The sequence below is a fragment of the Callionymus lyra genome, chromosome 1, assembly GCF_982586985.1.
Source record: "Callionymus lyra chromosome 1, fCalLyr1.hap1.1, whole genome shotgun sequence".
NCBI classification, from domain to species: Eukaryota; Metazoa; Chordata; class Actinopteri; order Syngnathiformes; family Callionymidae; genus Callionymus; species Callionymus lyra.
In genome coordinates, this window is record NC_141818.1 from 18,789,528 (window position 1) to 18,807,671 (window position 18,144).

At 37.3% G+C, this 18,144-nt stretch overlaps 1 protein-coding gene across 1 annotated transcript; it reads right to left on the bottom strand.

Moving 5' to 3' along the window:
* Nucleotides 1-1,098: 1,098 nt before the first annotated feature.
* On the bottom strand, nt 1,099-12,443 carry zbtb34 (zinc finger and BTB domain containing 34). Its single transcript, XM_087796023.1, has 2 exons — nt 12,162-12,443; nt 1,099-7,643 (listed from the first exon to the last, which is right to left on the bottom strand). Exons 1-2 carry the CDS (start codon nt 12,177-12,179, stop codon nt 6,087-6,089), a joined length of 1,575 nt encoding a protein of 524 aa, XP_087652149.1. The 5' UTR covers nt 12,180-12,443; the 3' UTR covers nt 1,099-6,086.
* Nucleotides 12,444-18,144: the final 5,701 nt, after the last annotated feature.

Here is an 18,144-nt window from a genome sequence, read left to right on the forward strand (position 1 = left end):
AATATTGCACGCCCCACTTTTCAGTTTTTTATTTGTTAAAAAAGTTTAAATTATCCAATAAATTTCGTTCCATCGATGCTATGGACTGGCCCGCCGGTTCCCCAGACCATAATCCTATTGAGCACATCTGGGACATCATGTCTCGTCATCCTCTGACCTCATGTTGCAGCACAAACTGTCCAAGAGTTGGCGGATGCTTCGGTCCAGGTCTGGGTGGAGATCCCTCAACAGCCTCATCAGGAGCACGCCCAGGCAATGTAGGGAGGTCCGCGCAGGTCACACACATTCACAACCCTCGTTTTGTTTTAAGGACATTACATGAAAGTTGAATCAGCCTGGGTTAATACATTTGATTTCCATAAATTCCACTGATTATTTTTGTGTGATTTTGTTGTCAGTATATTCAACTACGTAAAGAAAAAAGTCTTCAATAAGTATATTTCATTTATTCAGATCTAGGATATGTTGTTTTAGTGTTCCCTTTATTTTGTTTTTGGAATACACATTTCCAATTATTAAGATAATACAAACCTATGGTTACCCTGCATTTTATTGTTTAAATACATTTCTTATTTATTCTATAGAAATCCTGTTTTAAACCTCTTCCTCATTTAAGAAGAGAAAAGTTTTTTGGAAAAAAACCCATAAAAGAAATGTTTTGGGGGGGGGGGAAATTGGATGTTCTAAAAATATATACAATACATTATTTGATCAGTTTTGGCAGTTAGGCATGATTTCATTAATCCTTCTAAACAAAATTTAGATGGTTTTCCTTTGTCATTCCATCATGAGCAGAGGATGAAATAGAGTAAAACAAAGATGGAATAAAAAAAGCAAGATTATTTCAGAAAATATTAAACAGAATGTCTCTTTTTAGTTAAGATTTATCTAAGCATTAAGTTTCAGCTCACACAATTAATTTTCATAAATACTTTTCCCTGAACACACTGGAGTTTTCATCATCTACAATTTGTGTCCAGCATTCGAAACAACCAGAGTAAACAGTGCCATCTGCTGACAAACACAAACGCACACACAAAACAAAACAAAAACAACATTTACAAATTCTACAAACAAATGACAAAAAAGACAAATGACTTCGAAATCAGCGCATTTATTTTACAAACGCATTATTCTGTTGACATTGTCATTATATAATAAAAAAGCAATTTACAAGCTTAAGAACCAAAATGAAGCTGCACAGAATGATTATGAGTAAAATATATAATTTGAATAAATATATTTTTTTTATTTCATGCTATAAAATAAACTCATAAATGGCAATAGATACATCAGCTCTAGCTAGCTTCATTTACTTCATAGTTGTACAAAACAGTAGAGTTCTGAGGTTCACAGTTGGGTTGTGAGGTTGTGTGTAGAAGTGGACAAAAAGAAAAAGAGAGAGTTCAGGGTAAGCTGCTGTCGTGGGTCAGTTTGTGGCAAGTGCTTCTCAAAGCTTTAGCACTGGGGGATATATTGGCTCATTGAGACCTTGAGGCAGAATGTTTGGAAACTACTGACTGAGGACGTTTCCCCACCTGAAGAGAAGTGCATGATTAGACTAGTTTGGACATTACATGTCCAGTGAGACCATTTCAACACGAGATACCCTGAGATCTAGGTTGTTGTTGTTGTTTTTTTGCCGTGTCACCAAATATATCAGCTTGAGACTGGTAGTGAAGGAGTGAGTTGTAACAGAAAAAGGAAGAATACAAAACCCCTTTTCTTTTGATCCTGAAGAGCTACAGTCTCTGAACTCAAGAAGACCAGCAAACGGCATCACGACAGCAGGCTGCCCAGGTAACCTCCCCCTCCTTAAAAATAAACAAAAAAAAAACAGTGGCTGAACAGCCCAACGAAAAATCCCTTTCGATATTCTGCGACAGCTGGAGGTGCAACTTGTGAACGGCGCTGCCGAGTTAAGAACTGAACCACACGCTCAGTTGTTGTGCTGCATTTCGTCTACTACCACTGGTTTGTGTTGATCATCTCAAAAGCAAAAAGATTTAAAAGGTTGTTGTTGTTTTTTTTAATCTGAGGAGGAAACTGCTCAAAGTTTCAGAAAAAAAACGTATCAAATCATCCTGGGTTTTTTCGATTCAGCTCCCTGACGTTCAGTTTGAAGGACATAGATTTAAACATACCACAGGCCGATATTTCAATAAAACTATCAATTCCAATAATAAAAAAAAAAAGTTATTGCTTTTTAAAATACACAGTGGGTAGAAACTGTCAGACAGGCTATGGAAGACTTAAGATTTTACCGAAGTCTTTATCAGTGTTCGTGAACTACCTGAAATGCGGAGGAAAAAGGGCGAGCTGCAATTCACAAAGTAGTCTGACAGCTTTCCCTGTAAACACGGCAGGTGGGTTGGAGTTCGCCTGGATGGATTTCCACTAAAAGCACATTGTTGCAAAGCTTCGAAGCGACCTCGTTTGTCGGTGTCAGAAGGTTGCCCACCATTTACGAGAGGTCTTCTAGTAAACCAACAGCTCACGCGTGTAGATTGAAGAGAAGAGTTTCATAACATTATGACTTCTCCGTAAATCACTTTTATTTTTGAAATAGTCAATGTCTCCACTTCACTGCCAGGTGTGAAAAGTAAAAAAAAAATAAAAATCAACAAACATCTCTTGATCGGTTTTCAAAACCTGCCCTAATTATCCTCTTTGGGAAGTTATGGTTTCACCATTAGGGGGTTTAAAAATCAATTCTTGTCCGTCATTATTCTGTACATGTTCCTCTAAGAAGCGTGAAGTGTGGTTGCTTAAATGTGTTATATAATTAACTACTAGCTTCATGAAAAGCTTACCCTCCCCCCCACTCCCGCCAACGTAATATGGATTTTAAATTCCGAGATATCAGGGAAAATAAAATCAAACTTAAACAGCACCATTTATGAGGAAAAAACATCCTTAATATAAGTGAGGTGAGGCCTTAAGTGAATCCCTTAAGAACGATTAGAGAGCAAACGATACATTTTTGGATGGAATTGTTATCGACATAAACTGTAAATGCACAAACAACGAGACAAAATGAAGAGAACTCAAGTTTTAAAAACTATCCGTTGGCAACTTAATCAATTTTATGCTTGAAATACGTGCAATTTAGCTTCACTATGTGGCCTGTATTCTCCCCCACTTTCTCTTCGCGCAAATGTTCAGTTCTAATCTGTTAAATTTCCCTGCAGCTGTTTGCTAGCCAGAAGCGCTGAGCGAGGAACCAGATATGCCCGTTCTCATGCGTGTCCTTCCTTCATCGAAATACCCTAAAATACAAAACATAGCTCGGATTGTCCTCAGTGGTTAGAGAGGAGGAAAACAGTTCCCTCTGTCAACGTGGAGGATTGACTGTAATCCTTTATCATTTGATCACATAAACAGCTGTGATTTACAAAAAAAAAAGAAAAACAGGCCGGGACCAATAAAAAGTACAAAATGCACATGACATAATTTGGAGCCACTCGACAATAAACGTGGCTTGATTTGCGACACGATCTCTGCATTTAAAAAAGAAAAGAAACAAAAATAGGGGCACACAAAGTGCCAAATGTTCAAATGTAAAGCTTGTGGCAAGGCACTGAGTTGAAGATGCCACTGTTGCAAAGCTTTCTATGTTTCTTCTATCATTTACACATTGGCTTTTTACAAGAACAACACCTATTGCACAACTTTTATATCGTCAGCAGTCATTTTATGGCTTGTTTAATTATCGTAATTATGACATTGTGCCTCAAATCTTCCAATCTTACACCACTGATTGTATTAAGCTCAGAATCTTATAAATAGCAGTGAACAAAAGTGTTTTTCAATATCCACCGTCTTCACGATCTTGCGTTCAAATCCCAGCGCAGCTATCACCTGCTAATCTTTGGCGTAGAGTGATGGCACAATACACGTTTCACCTTCCACTTAAGACACTGTTGACGAATTATCAAGATGCTTTGCGATTAATTCTCCAAAACAAAATCAGATCTCAATGAATCAGTGACTGATTGTGCAGCTAACGTAAGCGGTCAATCATCCGAGATGATTCCTAACCACCCGGACATTATTGTCATCATAACACTTGCCAAAACAATAATAATTCGGCAGCCTATAGCAAGGGAAAATCCTTCGACATAAGTCAAAGCTGCTGCTTCCACCGATAAAGGTTGCCCCTGGGATTTAAAATGTTTTTTAATTCAGTCAATATAAGCTTAAAACTGACACATACAAAGAAGATGTGCACCATCAAGTTTTATTTTACTATATTATCCTGTTAAAATAACTATTGAGTCTTGTGGTTTCTAGAATCCTTGAAATTTTTCAATTAACTTTCTAAATAGGCAAGATGTGCTATATAATAGTAATCCAGAATATAGTTCAAGACAAATATTAACACTCAATAGTCAAGAAGGGGGAAAAAAAAGACACCAATCCCGAACCACCTAACTCTGCAAAGTGCATGAATACTTTGGATCAACGATTTCTAACCACGTCCACCTAAAAAAAAAAAAAAAAAAACTACTTTTGTTTCAACTTTGAAGTACAAAGAACAATAAAAGGGAAAAACATGTTCCAAGTCAGTGATTAACCGCAACCCATGCAGAGAGCAAAGATCACAATTCAAACAATAAGGAAGAGGACAATAAAAAAAAAAGGACCAAAGGAAAAAAAAAAAAACACAAGAAACTCCATTGACGATGGCGGTTTCCTTTGTTCTTGCCGTTTGCATATTGAATGTAGAAAACTGTGACATGAGAAGAAATCCAATGCATGTAAGGGCTGTGTGATGTGACGAAACAACTTAAAGTTCATTCACTTTGTTCTTTTTTCTTGAAATCCAGCACGTTGGGACAGTTACGCGCCACATTAAAGGGACTACACTTGTCCCAATGATTCACAGAAGATGTGGCGCCGCAACAGTTTTAAAGGTCCAGAAAACACAAGTATGATCCATCACAAAAAAAAAAAGTAAAAGGGAACAGTTGGAGTTCCATTAATGGTCTTGTATACACTTGCCATGAAGTTTACAGATGTGTGCTGTGCAGTGAACTCCAAACTGAACATAAAACTGCTGGTCACATCACACAGCCCTCGAGCCAACTGTGCCGAGGTAATGAGTGTGCCTGTCGTTTGTTACCCTAAATGCTCTTACTTCTGAACGAAACAAGTCACTCTTGGTTTGGTTTGCGAAGCTATCAAAATGTATGACAGCGTTAAAAAAAACAACAAAAGAAAACCGAGATCTGTAGTGGTAACGTGAGGTAAAACTTTCAGTGTTTTGTGGAAGATACGATGAGAGAAAGCAATATTTTTTGTGATATTTGGCAATCAGACCATCCTTTGCTTTTCTGTCTTTTTGCAATATAAAAAAAAAAGAAAACACACAAACAAGATTATACACCCGCCTAACAAAGCATTAAAGTTGCTGCTCAGGACACATTTGCGAACGACTCGTTAATAAAATCATTTCTATGCAATTATATATTCGTTCATGTTTTTTGGCAAACGGTTACTCTGCATTTAAGATAAAAACAGATTTGAATGGTAGCATGTCTTGTAGGTTCTTGGCTGTGAGGTAGAACCCGGTATATTTTAAGTTAAAATACTGTATATTATGAGTGTGTAGTTGTGTCATGAGGTATTGAACGGATGTCACACAAAGCTTTGCACTGGCAGAAAAATCATTCCTTGTGAGTAAGTGACCTCCTGTGGCCGTATGTGCAAAAACAGGTCAGGTATAAAGGTGATATGACAAGCATCTTTCCAGAGCTTTCACATTATCAATTATTGCAACATGCCTATATAACTCTGTAAATATGTTTTTAAAAAACATGGAAAGATAAAAAGAGAAATGGTTAAGGGGCCTTGATTATTGAGACCGCCTTAAAATAGTAAGCGTAGCTCCCGAAATAACTCCCTTTGCACGAAAGAATCTTTTTACTACAAACCACCTATTACTCCAATAAGCCCCAACTTCCATGAAAACCAACATAAATGCTTGATGCAAGAAAAAAAACGGACTAGTGGGAGCTGATTTTAAAAAAGTCATTGAAGTCGAGTTGAATTCAAGATTTTAAGCTTCTTTAGCAGAAGCAAAACTAAAAATTACATCTGGAAGCTTGAGCTTCTTCTGGACTGCATTTTGAACTCTCCTCCATATCGTCAGCTGGTGCCTCCTCTGCGTACTGCGTCTCGAAAGCCAACATCCCCTCGGATGCTTCCTCTTGGTCCTTCTGATCTGATCTTTCCTCCATCCTGTCCGCAAAGTCAACAATGCCGCTACTTTCAGTTGCTCCCATGTGCTTCTTCCTCAGGTGCTGGTTTAGGGTGCCCTGAAAAGGGAAGCATTTCCCACAGATCTGACAGGGAAAGGGCTTGTTGTCTGTGTGGCCACGGATGTGATATTCCAGCTGGTCTTTCCTTGTGTACTTCTTGCCACAAAACTTACAGACGAATGGGGTTATACCCATGTGCAGGCGCATGTGGCGATCTAAGCTCCCTTTCTGATTGAAGGTCTTACCACAGTATATGCAAATAAGTCTTTCATTGTAGGGGTACCACTGACTTCTTAGACTACGCTCTCGCACGTCGTTCTCCAACCCGGTGGTTCCAACGGCTGATTCCCCGTCGTCTGGCTTGATGTGACTTAGAACACCTGCTGGAATGGCTAGGGGGCGTTTGGCTTTAGCTCTTCCACCTCTAAAGCCACTAAGTATGGAGCGTGAAGGACTGGAGTTGTTTAAATTGACCACGTAGGAAGATGAAAGCCCTGAGTAGGAATACGTTGAAGACTGGAAGACGGGACCATAGGAACCCACGGTGACCGCCAAAACTTGCTCACCATCCACAAGCTCTGTGTGGTAGCCGTCATCACCAGCCGAGGAACTATCAGAATATGTGGGTCGCTCCGTCTTCTCTACCTTCACGTGCACATCAGTTACTTGTCCGTCTTTGCCGATCAGATCCACTTGCTCTATTTCTCCTTCCATGGGGGCGTCATGTTCTGATACTCCATCGCTGCTGCCTCTGTCCGACTGACCTTCCTCTTGGTTTTGCCCTCGGTTGAGGCTCTTTCCTGCTAGTTCCAAACGTTGTTCTTGTCCCACTTGACTCTGCCGGGAATAATAAGGGGGGGAGATCTGGGTAGGGTTCACGAAGAGATTACTGTCCTTGACTCGATCACTGTTGGCCTCGGACTCATCCTTCCCGGGGCTGCCTACGCTGACTGGAATGCTGATTTTGGAGTGGATGCTCTCGAGAATTTGGGTACATTTGTCAATGATGGCTTGCATCTGCAGGAAGCTGGCAGCTGTGAGGAAGCTGATGATATCTTTGAGCTGTAAAGACATGTGGCCTGTGTAGCAGAATGCAAGAAGTTGCTCGAATACCTCTGGGCTTTTGATGACAGAGATTGAGAGCCCACTCATCGTGCTGAGGGAGGAGTGGTCACGAAAGTAGGGTGAACTCGCCGCCAGCACAGCCTTGTGGGCACGAAACGGCTGGCCCTGAATGTGTACGATGATGTCACATAGCTTCCCCTGCAAGCGCAGCTCGTTGAGCTGGGTCAGAACAGTGTTGCTGAACTCCGGCACATCAAACTCGATGTATCTGCCGTCATCCATGTCTTGGATATATTTTTCCAGCTTGCCGGCCACCTAAGACAAAGAGAGAGAGGGGGGGAAAAATCAATATCAAAGACATCTTTTTGACAGATAAGTTACATAATTTATAAATCTGTAGTTTAAAAATGTTGCTAATACCGTCTTTTACACATATTTGTCGTCTATGATCCAAAGTGTTTATTTAATAATAAAAGGCATTTCATTGGCGCATTATCTTCAGGACAAAAGGCAAATATTTAAATAGTACCATTTGTACGATTCAAATTTAAATTAGCATCCAGTTATCGAACAAGATGGTGCTTCAGAGGGAAAAGAACATACCTAATTCAACATTAATATTCTGAGAATGCCGAAAGGTTAAAGGGTCCCTTACAAGATGTTGGAACTATGCATAAATATTTAGTATTCAAATATCTCTATAAAAAAAACTTTTCAAACTTTTTTTCCTATGCTTGAGACGCACAGCGTACAGAGTTGTTCTCAGTTGGTAAAAAAATATATATAGCCACATTCGGACATATTTAATGAACCTGGCACACCAAGTGGAAAATCTGGTTCGAGATATACTGTAGGGTTGCATGTACTTAACTAAAGCACTTGAAAACCTGTTTGCCAACCTCAGAAAAAATACAAATTCGTTAAGAAGGAGAACATACAGTTCTAAGCGTCTTTTAAAGGGGAGAACAAGGGAAGAAAACATGCATTAACTGCATGCAGAAATCGTCTCTACATTTACCAAGATTCCAAAGCCAGCCATAGATCGTTAAAAAAAAAATGTTTTTAGTTCAATCAAATACTTTAGTCTTATGCTGATTTGCATGTAGACACATTCACTTAAGGAACAGAACAGACAGTTCACTGTTGTGCTGCTGAAATGTCCATCTTGACATATACAGTTAAAGTGGTTTGGCCTGTATCTGTGTGGCTGTGACAGTCACCAAAAAAGTGCAACATCCTCAACATTGAGTTTCAATTCATTTATTTAAGGAAGCGGAATTTGAATGGCATTAGCTCCTACTCCCTTTTGTAGGGTTATTACAGGAGGGCGAATTAAATAATTGACAATTGAGAGAAAATCCATATTGCAAACTAACTGTAGGCATTAAATAAACTTTCTCCAAATGGTTTAGCAAACATGAGGAATTGTTGAATAAATAATTTTGATTAATATTCAAAGTTTAAACAAAGACAATAATCTAAACACTGGTGCTTTAATTCTAAATTGTTGATTCAAGGATTTGTAAGTGAAATATAATGCTTGTTCATAGAAATTATGCTTGTATAACAAAAGTTCTGGATTGAATACACTAAATATCTACTTTCTTCAATTTCAATTAAATTTAAATTGATAGAAATAAACTGGAATGGAGGAGCAAGCATGTTGCTAATATTTACATGAAGGATCGTTGCTGTTATACTGACTATTTATTAATATAATGCAACTACGGTGACCAAACACCCTGAAAAAAGGTTGGTATATTCATATCCCTGCCACCTTTTGACAAAGTTTCCTTTTCCCATCGGTCATTGCAGCTGGCAGTCTAAAATGTCACCATGGATTTAGGATAATCATCTTGTCATGTTAGTTAGTTATGTTATATTTCTATATTCCAACATGTTACTGTCCAAGAGTTAAAGTACACTACACTATTAAAAATATTTTTCCACAAACCTCAACTGCAGCCGACAAAGACTGATAATGTGCCGCCTTCATCTGATATAAAAAACGTGAGCCTCCTTTGAAACAGACCAAGAGCCTCAAAATCCATAACTGTGCCTTTTCACTCAAAAGGCACCATGGAGAAAATTGTCAACGTCAGCATGCATTGAATGATTTCTTCAACATCAGCAGCATTTCAGCTACTCTGAAAAAGAAAACAGCTTGTAGGGCAAACTAAGCTCAAGCAAGAACTGCCAGACAAGCAACGAACTGTAGATTAGGAAATAAGAAAGATTTGAACATAGAAAGAGAAAATGGTACTTATTGTTGGACTAGTGTATTATACACTTTATAAGCTTGGCTTTCATCAATTTGTTATGAAATACAAATATTAGGTCAGCCACATAGAGTATATAACAAAAGTGATGATTTCATAATGGGTGTGTGTTTTGTTATTTTGAGGGGACAGTACATTTACACAGTTGTATAAAAGCTGCACACCGACTACTTTACATTGTATCAAAGTGTAATTTCATCAGTGGCTTCCCATGAAAGGATATAATTTAAAATTTGAAGTAATGTGAGTTTACCATATACGGTACAAAACATTTTGGCTGCAAAGGAATGTCTGAAACATTGTCAGTGCTAAGAAATAGAAAAATGCAGAGCATCTGATTTAGCAGTATGCGCCACATTTACAGCAGTTAATAAGATTCAAACAATTTAAGACTTTACTTAGATAAGCATACTGTTCGAAAAAAAACATGACAGGAATCCAAAAGAAGTTGATTCAATTAAGTTAGTTAAGGAGTAATTATCAAAGCACAACTATATGGTGATCGAAAACATATTTGGAGGAGAACCTTGAATAACTCAAAGCTAGTGGTGGTTTACCATTGTGTTCCTTTCCAAAGTAATAGTTGTGTTGTCTCACTCCTAATTGGGTTTTTAGGTCACAACATAATGCTTTGAACAAGGCCGCTAAGAGCATGACCAGAATCCTTTTTTTTTTTTAAGAAAGAAACACATTGTACAGTACATGCTATATCCGTCAGTGACACCATTTCAACTTTCTTCTTTACATTGTTTCTCTCTACCACTTATGGATCGACATTGCAACCACATACAAAGAAACTAAATTCACAGGGACCACGCCTAACCTCCACCAGACATAATGATGTAAAAACGACTTTTCTCGTTCTACACAATGATAAACTACTTGGGTGTGTCCCTCAGCTGTCATTTAGTAGAAAGCCAAGGATTAACAACCGTGATTAAACCCTATACAGTTTATCTTAATATTATTAACAATGACATTCCAAATGGATTTCTTTGGCCATATCATGTGAAATGCTTTTTGGGAACTAATGAACGAATAAATTACCATCACATTTATAGTGGATTAGTAGGGATGGCTCATATGTAGTGTCACTCAGAAGCAGTAATGGACAAAGGGTATGACATAGATGTCCACTGAGGTAGCGGTGAAGTGTGCACTGCTGACAAACTTTTTTTTTAGGGGGGCTATAGTCAGCATTACTTTAAGACTCATCTAGATCAATTACACATTGCTAACAAACTATGTAGAACTCTAGTATTTAGAGATACAGTTTTATTACACTGGCTTTTCATTATTGTTTTAATAGGTAATGAACACTGCAGAGTGGCAACTTGCCTACATGCTCACAGTATCACTAGGACCTTTGCATAATATCTACAACAGATGTAGTAGTAGTAGTAGTTGTTGTCAAGTAGTGCGTACAGTTCCCATCAATGGAATTTCAACTTAAAATGCTTTGTTCTAGTCAAATGTGTTCATGTCAGCCACACATTCAAAGCGTATAACGCCTGTCTTTTGCAATCACCGTTAACGGCTTAAAATGGATGCAGCTTTACTGTCCTGGAGAACAGCTATAAAGTCAAGTTGGATGAGTGCAAAACCATAACGCCAAGTCGGGTAAAGGTCGTAAATGGGTTTTTTTTTTTTTTTTGCTTTACAATGTTCTGACATGCCTTACAGTTTAAAACCGTCCACCTGGCTTCAGATGAAATAGTGTGGCGGGTTATAGGCGCCAATATTATCGTTTCGAAACCCTGGAGACGAATCAAAGGATTGACACGTTTTATGTGTGTGTTCCAGGAGAACATTTGCATACTAAACTACATGTACTTTGAACTTTTGTTTTTTTCCACCCTGCAAACTTTTCAGTTTAGAATTAACCCAGATATCAAAAGAACGGTAAACGTTTATATTTTGCTAACAAGTAAGTGACAGCTAGTCACCAGCATTAAACAGCATTAATAGATAAACACAGAAGCAGTGAATTCAGATTCAATGTTAAATCGACACTGACAGCAGAACCAAGTTGGCATCGAAGGACAAGGAAGATTAAACTTTAAAGGCATATCGTTTTACGTGTCATTCCAATCTGAAGGTTCCATGGATGCAACTAACCAACATGTCAATATGTATTTAAGAATAATAAAAAAAAAAGTGCAGCGGTTGCTAGGGCCGAGCCACCCTTACTGTTCAACTAGCCAAGTTAGCTCTTCCAAAATTGGACGGGCGATTAGGCGTAAAGAAAAAACTTTCACGCGACATTTTTAGCGAAATAAATGCGTGGAATAAGCAGTGACACGTACGAAAACGCTTCGCCCACTACAGTACAGTCGCGACACTTTAAGTTAAGGCGTCGAGCGCAGGTACCCCGGCTGTCATTCTCGAGTAGCCGCCAAAGCTAAGTTAGCTTAGCTTCCAGCACCGACCGGTGCTACAAGCTAGCGCTAGCTCAAGACCATCGAATTCTCCCCCGTTTTAGAATACAAAACACGGCTCGACAACATCCAGCGGCTGCTCACGGTCACCGAACGCGGTCCTCAAACGCACTCACCGTGTTCCAATTCGACATTAAATGTTGTCCATTCCCCTCCGCAGTCTGCTAACGCTACAGCCAGGCCTCCCCCCCTCTCCAGTCCAGATGTGTCAGACAGTTGCTGCTGCAATTTTTTTTTTTTTTTTTTTTTTTGCATCAACAGGAAGTGTTCTTTCGGCTCTTTGCATTCATTCTGTCAGTGTGTTGTGCGGCAGCAGCCCCTCCCTCCATCGTGTCAATGTATGGAGACACAATGTTCTTTATGCAGACGTGATGGAAGAGCGAGATATACACCAATCACAGATGCAGCGGCGGGACTGGACTCTTATCTGCGGGCGACACCCAGAAGTTTTTTTTTCTTTTACCGAGAAGACTTTTTAACTTCGACTCCCGCGAGTGCAAGTTCCATCCTGCGTGGACGTTACAAGTATGTGACGATATGTTACGTTCGTCTCTACCGTAGGCAAATAATATTAAAATACAACGTTGCACAATCGAACGTTTTTTTTGTTGTTTTTTGGGTGATGCTGTTCATCTCAATTTAAATTATATTGTTATTACTTATGGAGAAAACAGTTTCTATACTTAGTAGAGTATCATTAAAATAATCCGTATTAATTGTTGTGATATTCGTCTGTATAAATGCGCATTATAACCCCTTTATGTCAATATATTCGTAGTAAAGAATTGCTTTAGTGTCCCTCGTTCACCAGACGGACAGTATATATCTTAAGTCATACTTCGAATATTATAGATAGATAGTGGATACAACTTTATTACGTTGATCTTACTCTCTTGTTTTTAATTTACTGCTCCCAATTTTGAACTATAACAAATGTTTCGTACAGTTTCATAATTGTGTATCAGTTATAATTTTATTTTGTTGAATATAGTTTTAATAATTTTTGGGCTGCGAAACAACAACTGCTTTTCACTCTGCGCCGCTAGATGGCGCCAAATAACAAGTTTGTGTTTGAGCCCGGTCTCGTTTGCACAAATCAAACTATTTATTACGTCGACATACTATGACGTTATAGCTCCTATTGTCATACTACTATTAAAAGGATACACATTTTCGTGTTTTAAAGATACTCTAATATCAATTAAAATACTTTTTTGAACAAGTTAGTTTTGATAGAAAGTGGGAAATTTTATTTTTTCATTTTGTTGATCTATAAACTTTTTTTTGAAGGATCTTTAAGTGCAATTTTGACAGTGATGTTGTTATATTTGGTGAATTATTATTTAATTTTTGCATGTTTTATAATTATCCTGCTCAACCTCTTAAAACAACACCAAGAGATTGTTACAATAAACATTCATATGTACTATATATTGACTTTAAAATTGTTTTAAAATGCTACTGAAAATCGAATTTATTATTATTAGTATTGTTATTATTATTATTATTATTATTATTATTATTATTATTTTGGGGGTTGCTTAGTTCATATTATAAAGTATTTTAATCTTAAGCATCTCAACTATGTAATGCTTATTATTTTGTTACGTTTTTCATGAACTGTGTTGAAGTTAATGAACAAAGCAAGCATTTGAAACTATGAAACCTTTTTTTTATTTCTTTCAAAAGACCATATAACACTGACACAAGACGTGGTCATGGTTGCTGAGGTGGAGGATCATTAACATTTAACACACATACAGAAATTACATCCTTCAACTGTTGGACTTTTAACTAGTGACACATGCTAATGTGTAACTCCAGACAAAGACATCTGAGTTGTTACTTAAATTGAAAAATATACAATATTTGTTTTGTTTGAAGACATAAAAAGTATAATATTTATATTTATTTCATCATATTCTTCATTGTCCACCCCTTGCACCAATGGATACATGTTCATCATTTGTGTATGCTCAATACTTTCCTCAATAAAACTTCACATTTTCATATAAAACTTTATCATTTTCTTCATCTTCTATGTTTTTTAGTTGTTTAAGTCCATCTTTAGTTTTTATAGAATTTTTATAACAATTTTGTGCACAATGGAGTTGACGGCTCAGTCGCTGAGCTATTCTAGCTATGAAGCAAATGGACATTCTGACTTTCATTTTCTTTTCTTTTGATTGTGTGAGAATACTTTTTAATTGGTTTTGCTTTTGAAACCATGCCGGTGCTTCCACCGCATTCTAAACAATGTTGAGAAATGTATAAAAACGTGTCCAAAAATGTAATAAAAATGTTTGTTGTTTTTTCCTCCATAAATATACAATAACTTTTATCTTGGGGTTTATTTTCTGCAACAGAGTCTGTTTTCCAACAGCTTGTAACAGATTCCTGAATTATTTTCTGTAAGTTTAATTTTGGGGATAAATTGTGTGCGTAAGGAATGAGGGGCTTTGCCAGGCAAGATCAGATGTGAAAATGAAAGTGCTGCGAATGATTGAGTCTATATCTAAAAAGCTAAATACCGTTAATGCTGGACCGTGTGCTGTTATGTTGGAGGGTATTGTTTCAATCCTGGATCATAATAGATGCTAAGTGAGCTCATCTTTTTAATTATTATAATTTGAAGTTAAAAGTTGTGAACATGACTGGCTCTCTTGTCTCTTAAGCTCAGCTGTCGAGTGTTGTGGTCACTTTATCCGTAAAACCCAGCGGTGTGGATGAAACAATGACGGCTCTGTGTGGTTTCTTCAGCTTGAGTGGCAGCTCGGCATTTCAGGTGAATATCTGACCTAATCAGCGCACAGGTGGATGATCCACGCACAGAAAGGAATTGCTTTGTCACTGCACATGCCTCCCGTCGAACAGATCCGTCCTCTATGCTCCTATTTTGTGCCACTGAAGTCTGCTGACCAGAGATTTGTTTTGTCGATCCGTAGGAATGATCATGGTATTGATAACATTTCAAACAAAACTCATAATCAAAGGCTTTCCTGTCGAACTTGTAATCTGTTCTCAAATGCTTCTTTGTTCCCTCGGTGAAATTCGCCCGTGCAGGAATGATTTGGCTCTGCGTTAATGGGGATGATTTGGAGTGGAGCGACTCCAGGGAAGCGTATATAGGTGCTCCAGGTGGTGTGGCCCCGGGGCTCTGATGTGCTGCTCCTTTTTAATCCCAGATGACATTGCAAGAATCTCTAAAGCCCCCTGCCTCTGTATGATTTGTTTAAATGGCTGGTATCGTGTATCACACTGAGGAAAATAATGGTTTCACTGTTCTTTTATGGAATATTTTGGAGCATTTTTTTAATTATCCAACTGAATGTTTGCTAGTGATTTACACAGCGTCAAATTTGCCTAAATATATTTTTTGCTATTGCATTACACTTGCCATAACATTAAGGATGGGCCGATGAAGCTTCATGAGGCAGTGTCATATTTCAGAGCTCAGTAGGGGGCGCCCTGCAGTTAAAAATGATTTGAGATAGCGCTAGAAAGGCTGTTCAAAGAAATAGTTTAGAGTAGAAATTGACTCTAGAAGCCTGTGAACAGAAATGAGACTTCATGAAGCTTCATCAAGACATCACTAGCTAACAGTGCTAACTCAGTGTTTAGTTTGCTTTTCCTTAATAACCATTTTTACCTCTTTCAAAGAGGTTATGTTTCTCTAAGCATTTCTCTGTCTGTCAGTTAGCAAAAAAATGAAATAAAAAATTGATTTCCACTATATTATCAGTTAATTTCTAAATTTCCATCTGGATCAAGGTATATTCTGAAGGATTCATCACTTTCTTTAGGGAATTGTGTAGTTTGTGTATGTTCCGAAATTGTACTGCCACATGCTGTCCAATTGAGCTAACTTTTAATAAACATATTTGGATAATCCTAAAATACATGTTGGACAATAATATATTGTAAAACAAAAAATGTTTTTTCAATAAAGAGTAATGGAAAAAAAAAAGCCATATCAACGTCTTCGAACAGTTTCTCTTTAAAATGTAGGGTGGCCCAGTTTATACAACTAGGAGCACCAAAGTAGAAAATGATTTAAAGGGATTTAAAATACATATTTTTGCATATCCTCGTCTACTAATCAGTTTATATTTTATCTTAAATATTTCATTCCAGGTTCTCACTCTAGAGTAGCCACAAGCTAACTCAAAAAAGTAAATAAATATAAGTTCATGTATATTTTATACAATATTAAATTATTGTTTTAGAAACAATAGTAAACACAGCAAAGTCTTGACTAAGGGTTCACTCTCTTTTGCTTTTTATTCATCTGGGTTCACTTGGTACATCCTGAAGAGTACATTTTCCTTTTAACGATGCTCTAAAAGATCTACCTCTTAAAGACACCGACACAAGCTTTTATTTGTTGTGAATGTTGAATGAGCAACTATAAACTCAACACGAGTAAAACATTGTCTTCTTTGTGTGCCAAGAGTCCGAGAATACCTTGGCTGTTAGGTCTAGGGAGAACAATGGTCCCCCAGTGTTTTTGGCAAGAAGTCTTCCATAGCTCAGTGATGGAGAGCATATTTCCCAGTCGCAGGTGTCTGACTCAGTCAGAGCCTGATCTTCACCGTGACTGTAAATGAAAGAGCCAGCTCGTCCAGGTGCAGCAGCTCCTTTACGGGCCTCTCAGGTTTCTCCTTGATGCTGGGGAGCTTTTTTTTTATCCATGCAAGAATGAACAGAAGAATGTGGCTTTATGGATTAAATCATGCCTAAAAGTATGATCCTGTATAACACGCCGATGACTAAGAGAAGCTGCATAAAATAATGAATATTAGGATTGTATGGTAAATATATAAGTTAATATAAAAAAGTAAATTCAGTTCAGCTAAGGTTAGTTAAAGTGGGGTTAGGATGCTTATGATAAAGTTTTAAGGATTAGAGCTTAGTAAAGTAAGGTTAGTAACACTGGGAATGTATAATAATAATAATAATAATAATAATAATAATAATAGTAATAACAGTTATAATAGTAAAAACTGGACAATCAAGGTCAGTGTACATTCATATTCAAAACAGAAAACAACATTAAACCACATTATAAGTATCATTAAAACATTGAAACCCATTAATGAAAATAGGATAAAATTATATTAAACAAGAAGACAAATAAAGGTAAATATAAGAGAGTTAGTGTTAATTTAGTTGTTTTTTTAGTACCTAGCTGTAAATATGTTTTTCAATACCGGAAAAGTCTATATTTCTGGATGGGTGTGACTTCTGGTTATTTTGCAGCCAGCCTCAAGTGGACAGTTAATGAACTGCGGCTTTTTGCACTCTTATTGTACCGGTTGTTGCCTACTCACTTGATATTCTAAAATGGTTTGAGCTAAGCCAAGTCCAAACATCCTTTCCAGTATGAGGACTTATTTTTGTAGGAGGAAGCAACACGTGCCTCAAAATATGAAGATTATTCTTTTATTGATTATGTGTTACAACCCATGCAAGACTCTGCTGCTTAGAATATTTGGTTGTTTTTAAAAAATAATTAAATAGAGTATAGGGTTGAGGGACAGAATCATTGTCCCCTCAAAAATATATTAAAAAAGTAACAGCTTTATTTCATTTTAAATCAGCTATTCTTTGTCCTTCATCACAAACATGAAAATGTACATGTATACAAAGCTCTGGAAAAGATTCACAGACCACTGCAAAATTAACAGTTTCTCTTTTAGTATGTTTAAATAAAATGAATTACGTACAATAAGATTTTTCTCAAATTCCAAATATTCTCTCAAATTGTCAATTTAACAAAAATGATGCAATGTTTGCAGACCTCAAATACTGTGAAGAAAACAAGATACTAATGTTTTAAAGTCACAGTTGAGAAATACTAACCCTGATTTTTAAACACAACTGTCTTGCTCATTGTTCTTAGGTGACTTTATTCCACTCCTTGCAAAGGAATTTAAGTAGATCAGCTTTGTTTGATGGCTCGTGACCATCCATCTTCCTCTTGATCACATTCCAGAGGTTTTCAATGAGGTCCAGGTCTGGCCATGAGAGGCTCTCCATCTGGTCCTAAGTCAAAACATTTCTATTGTGTAGTTATAAAAGAAATATGATCTTGTTCTG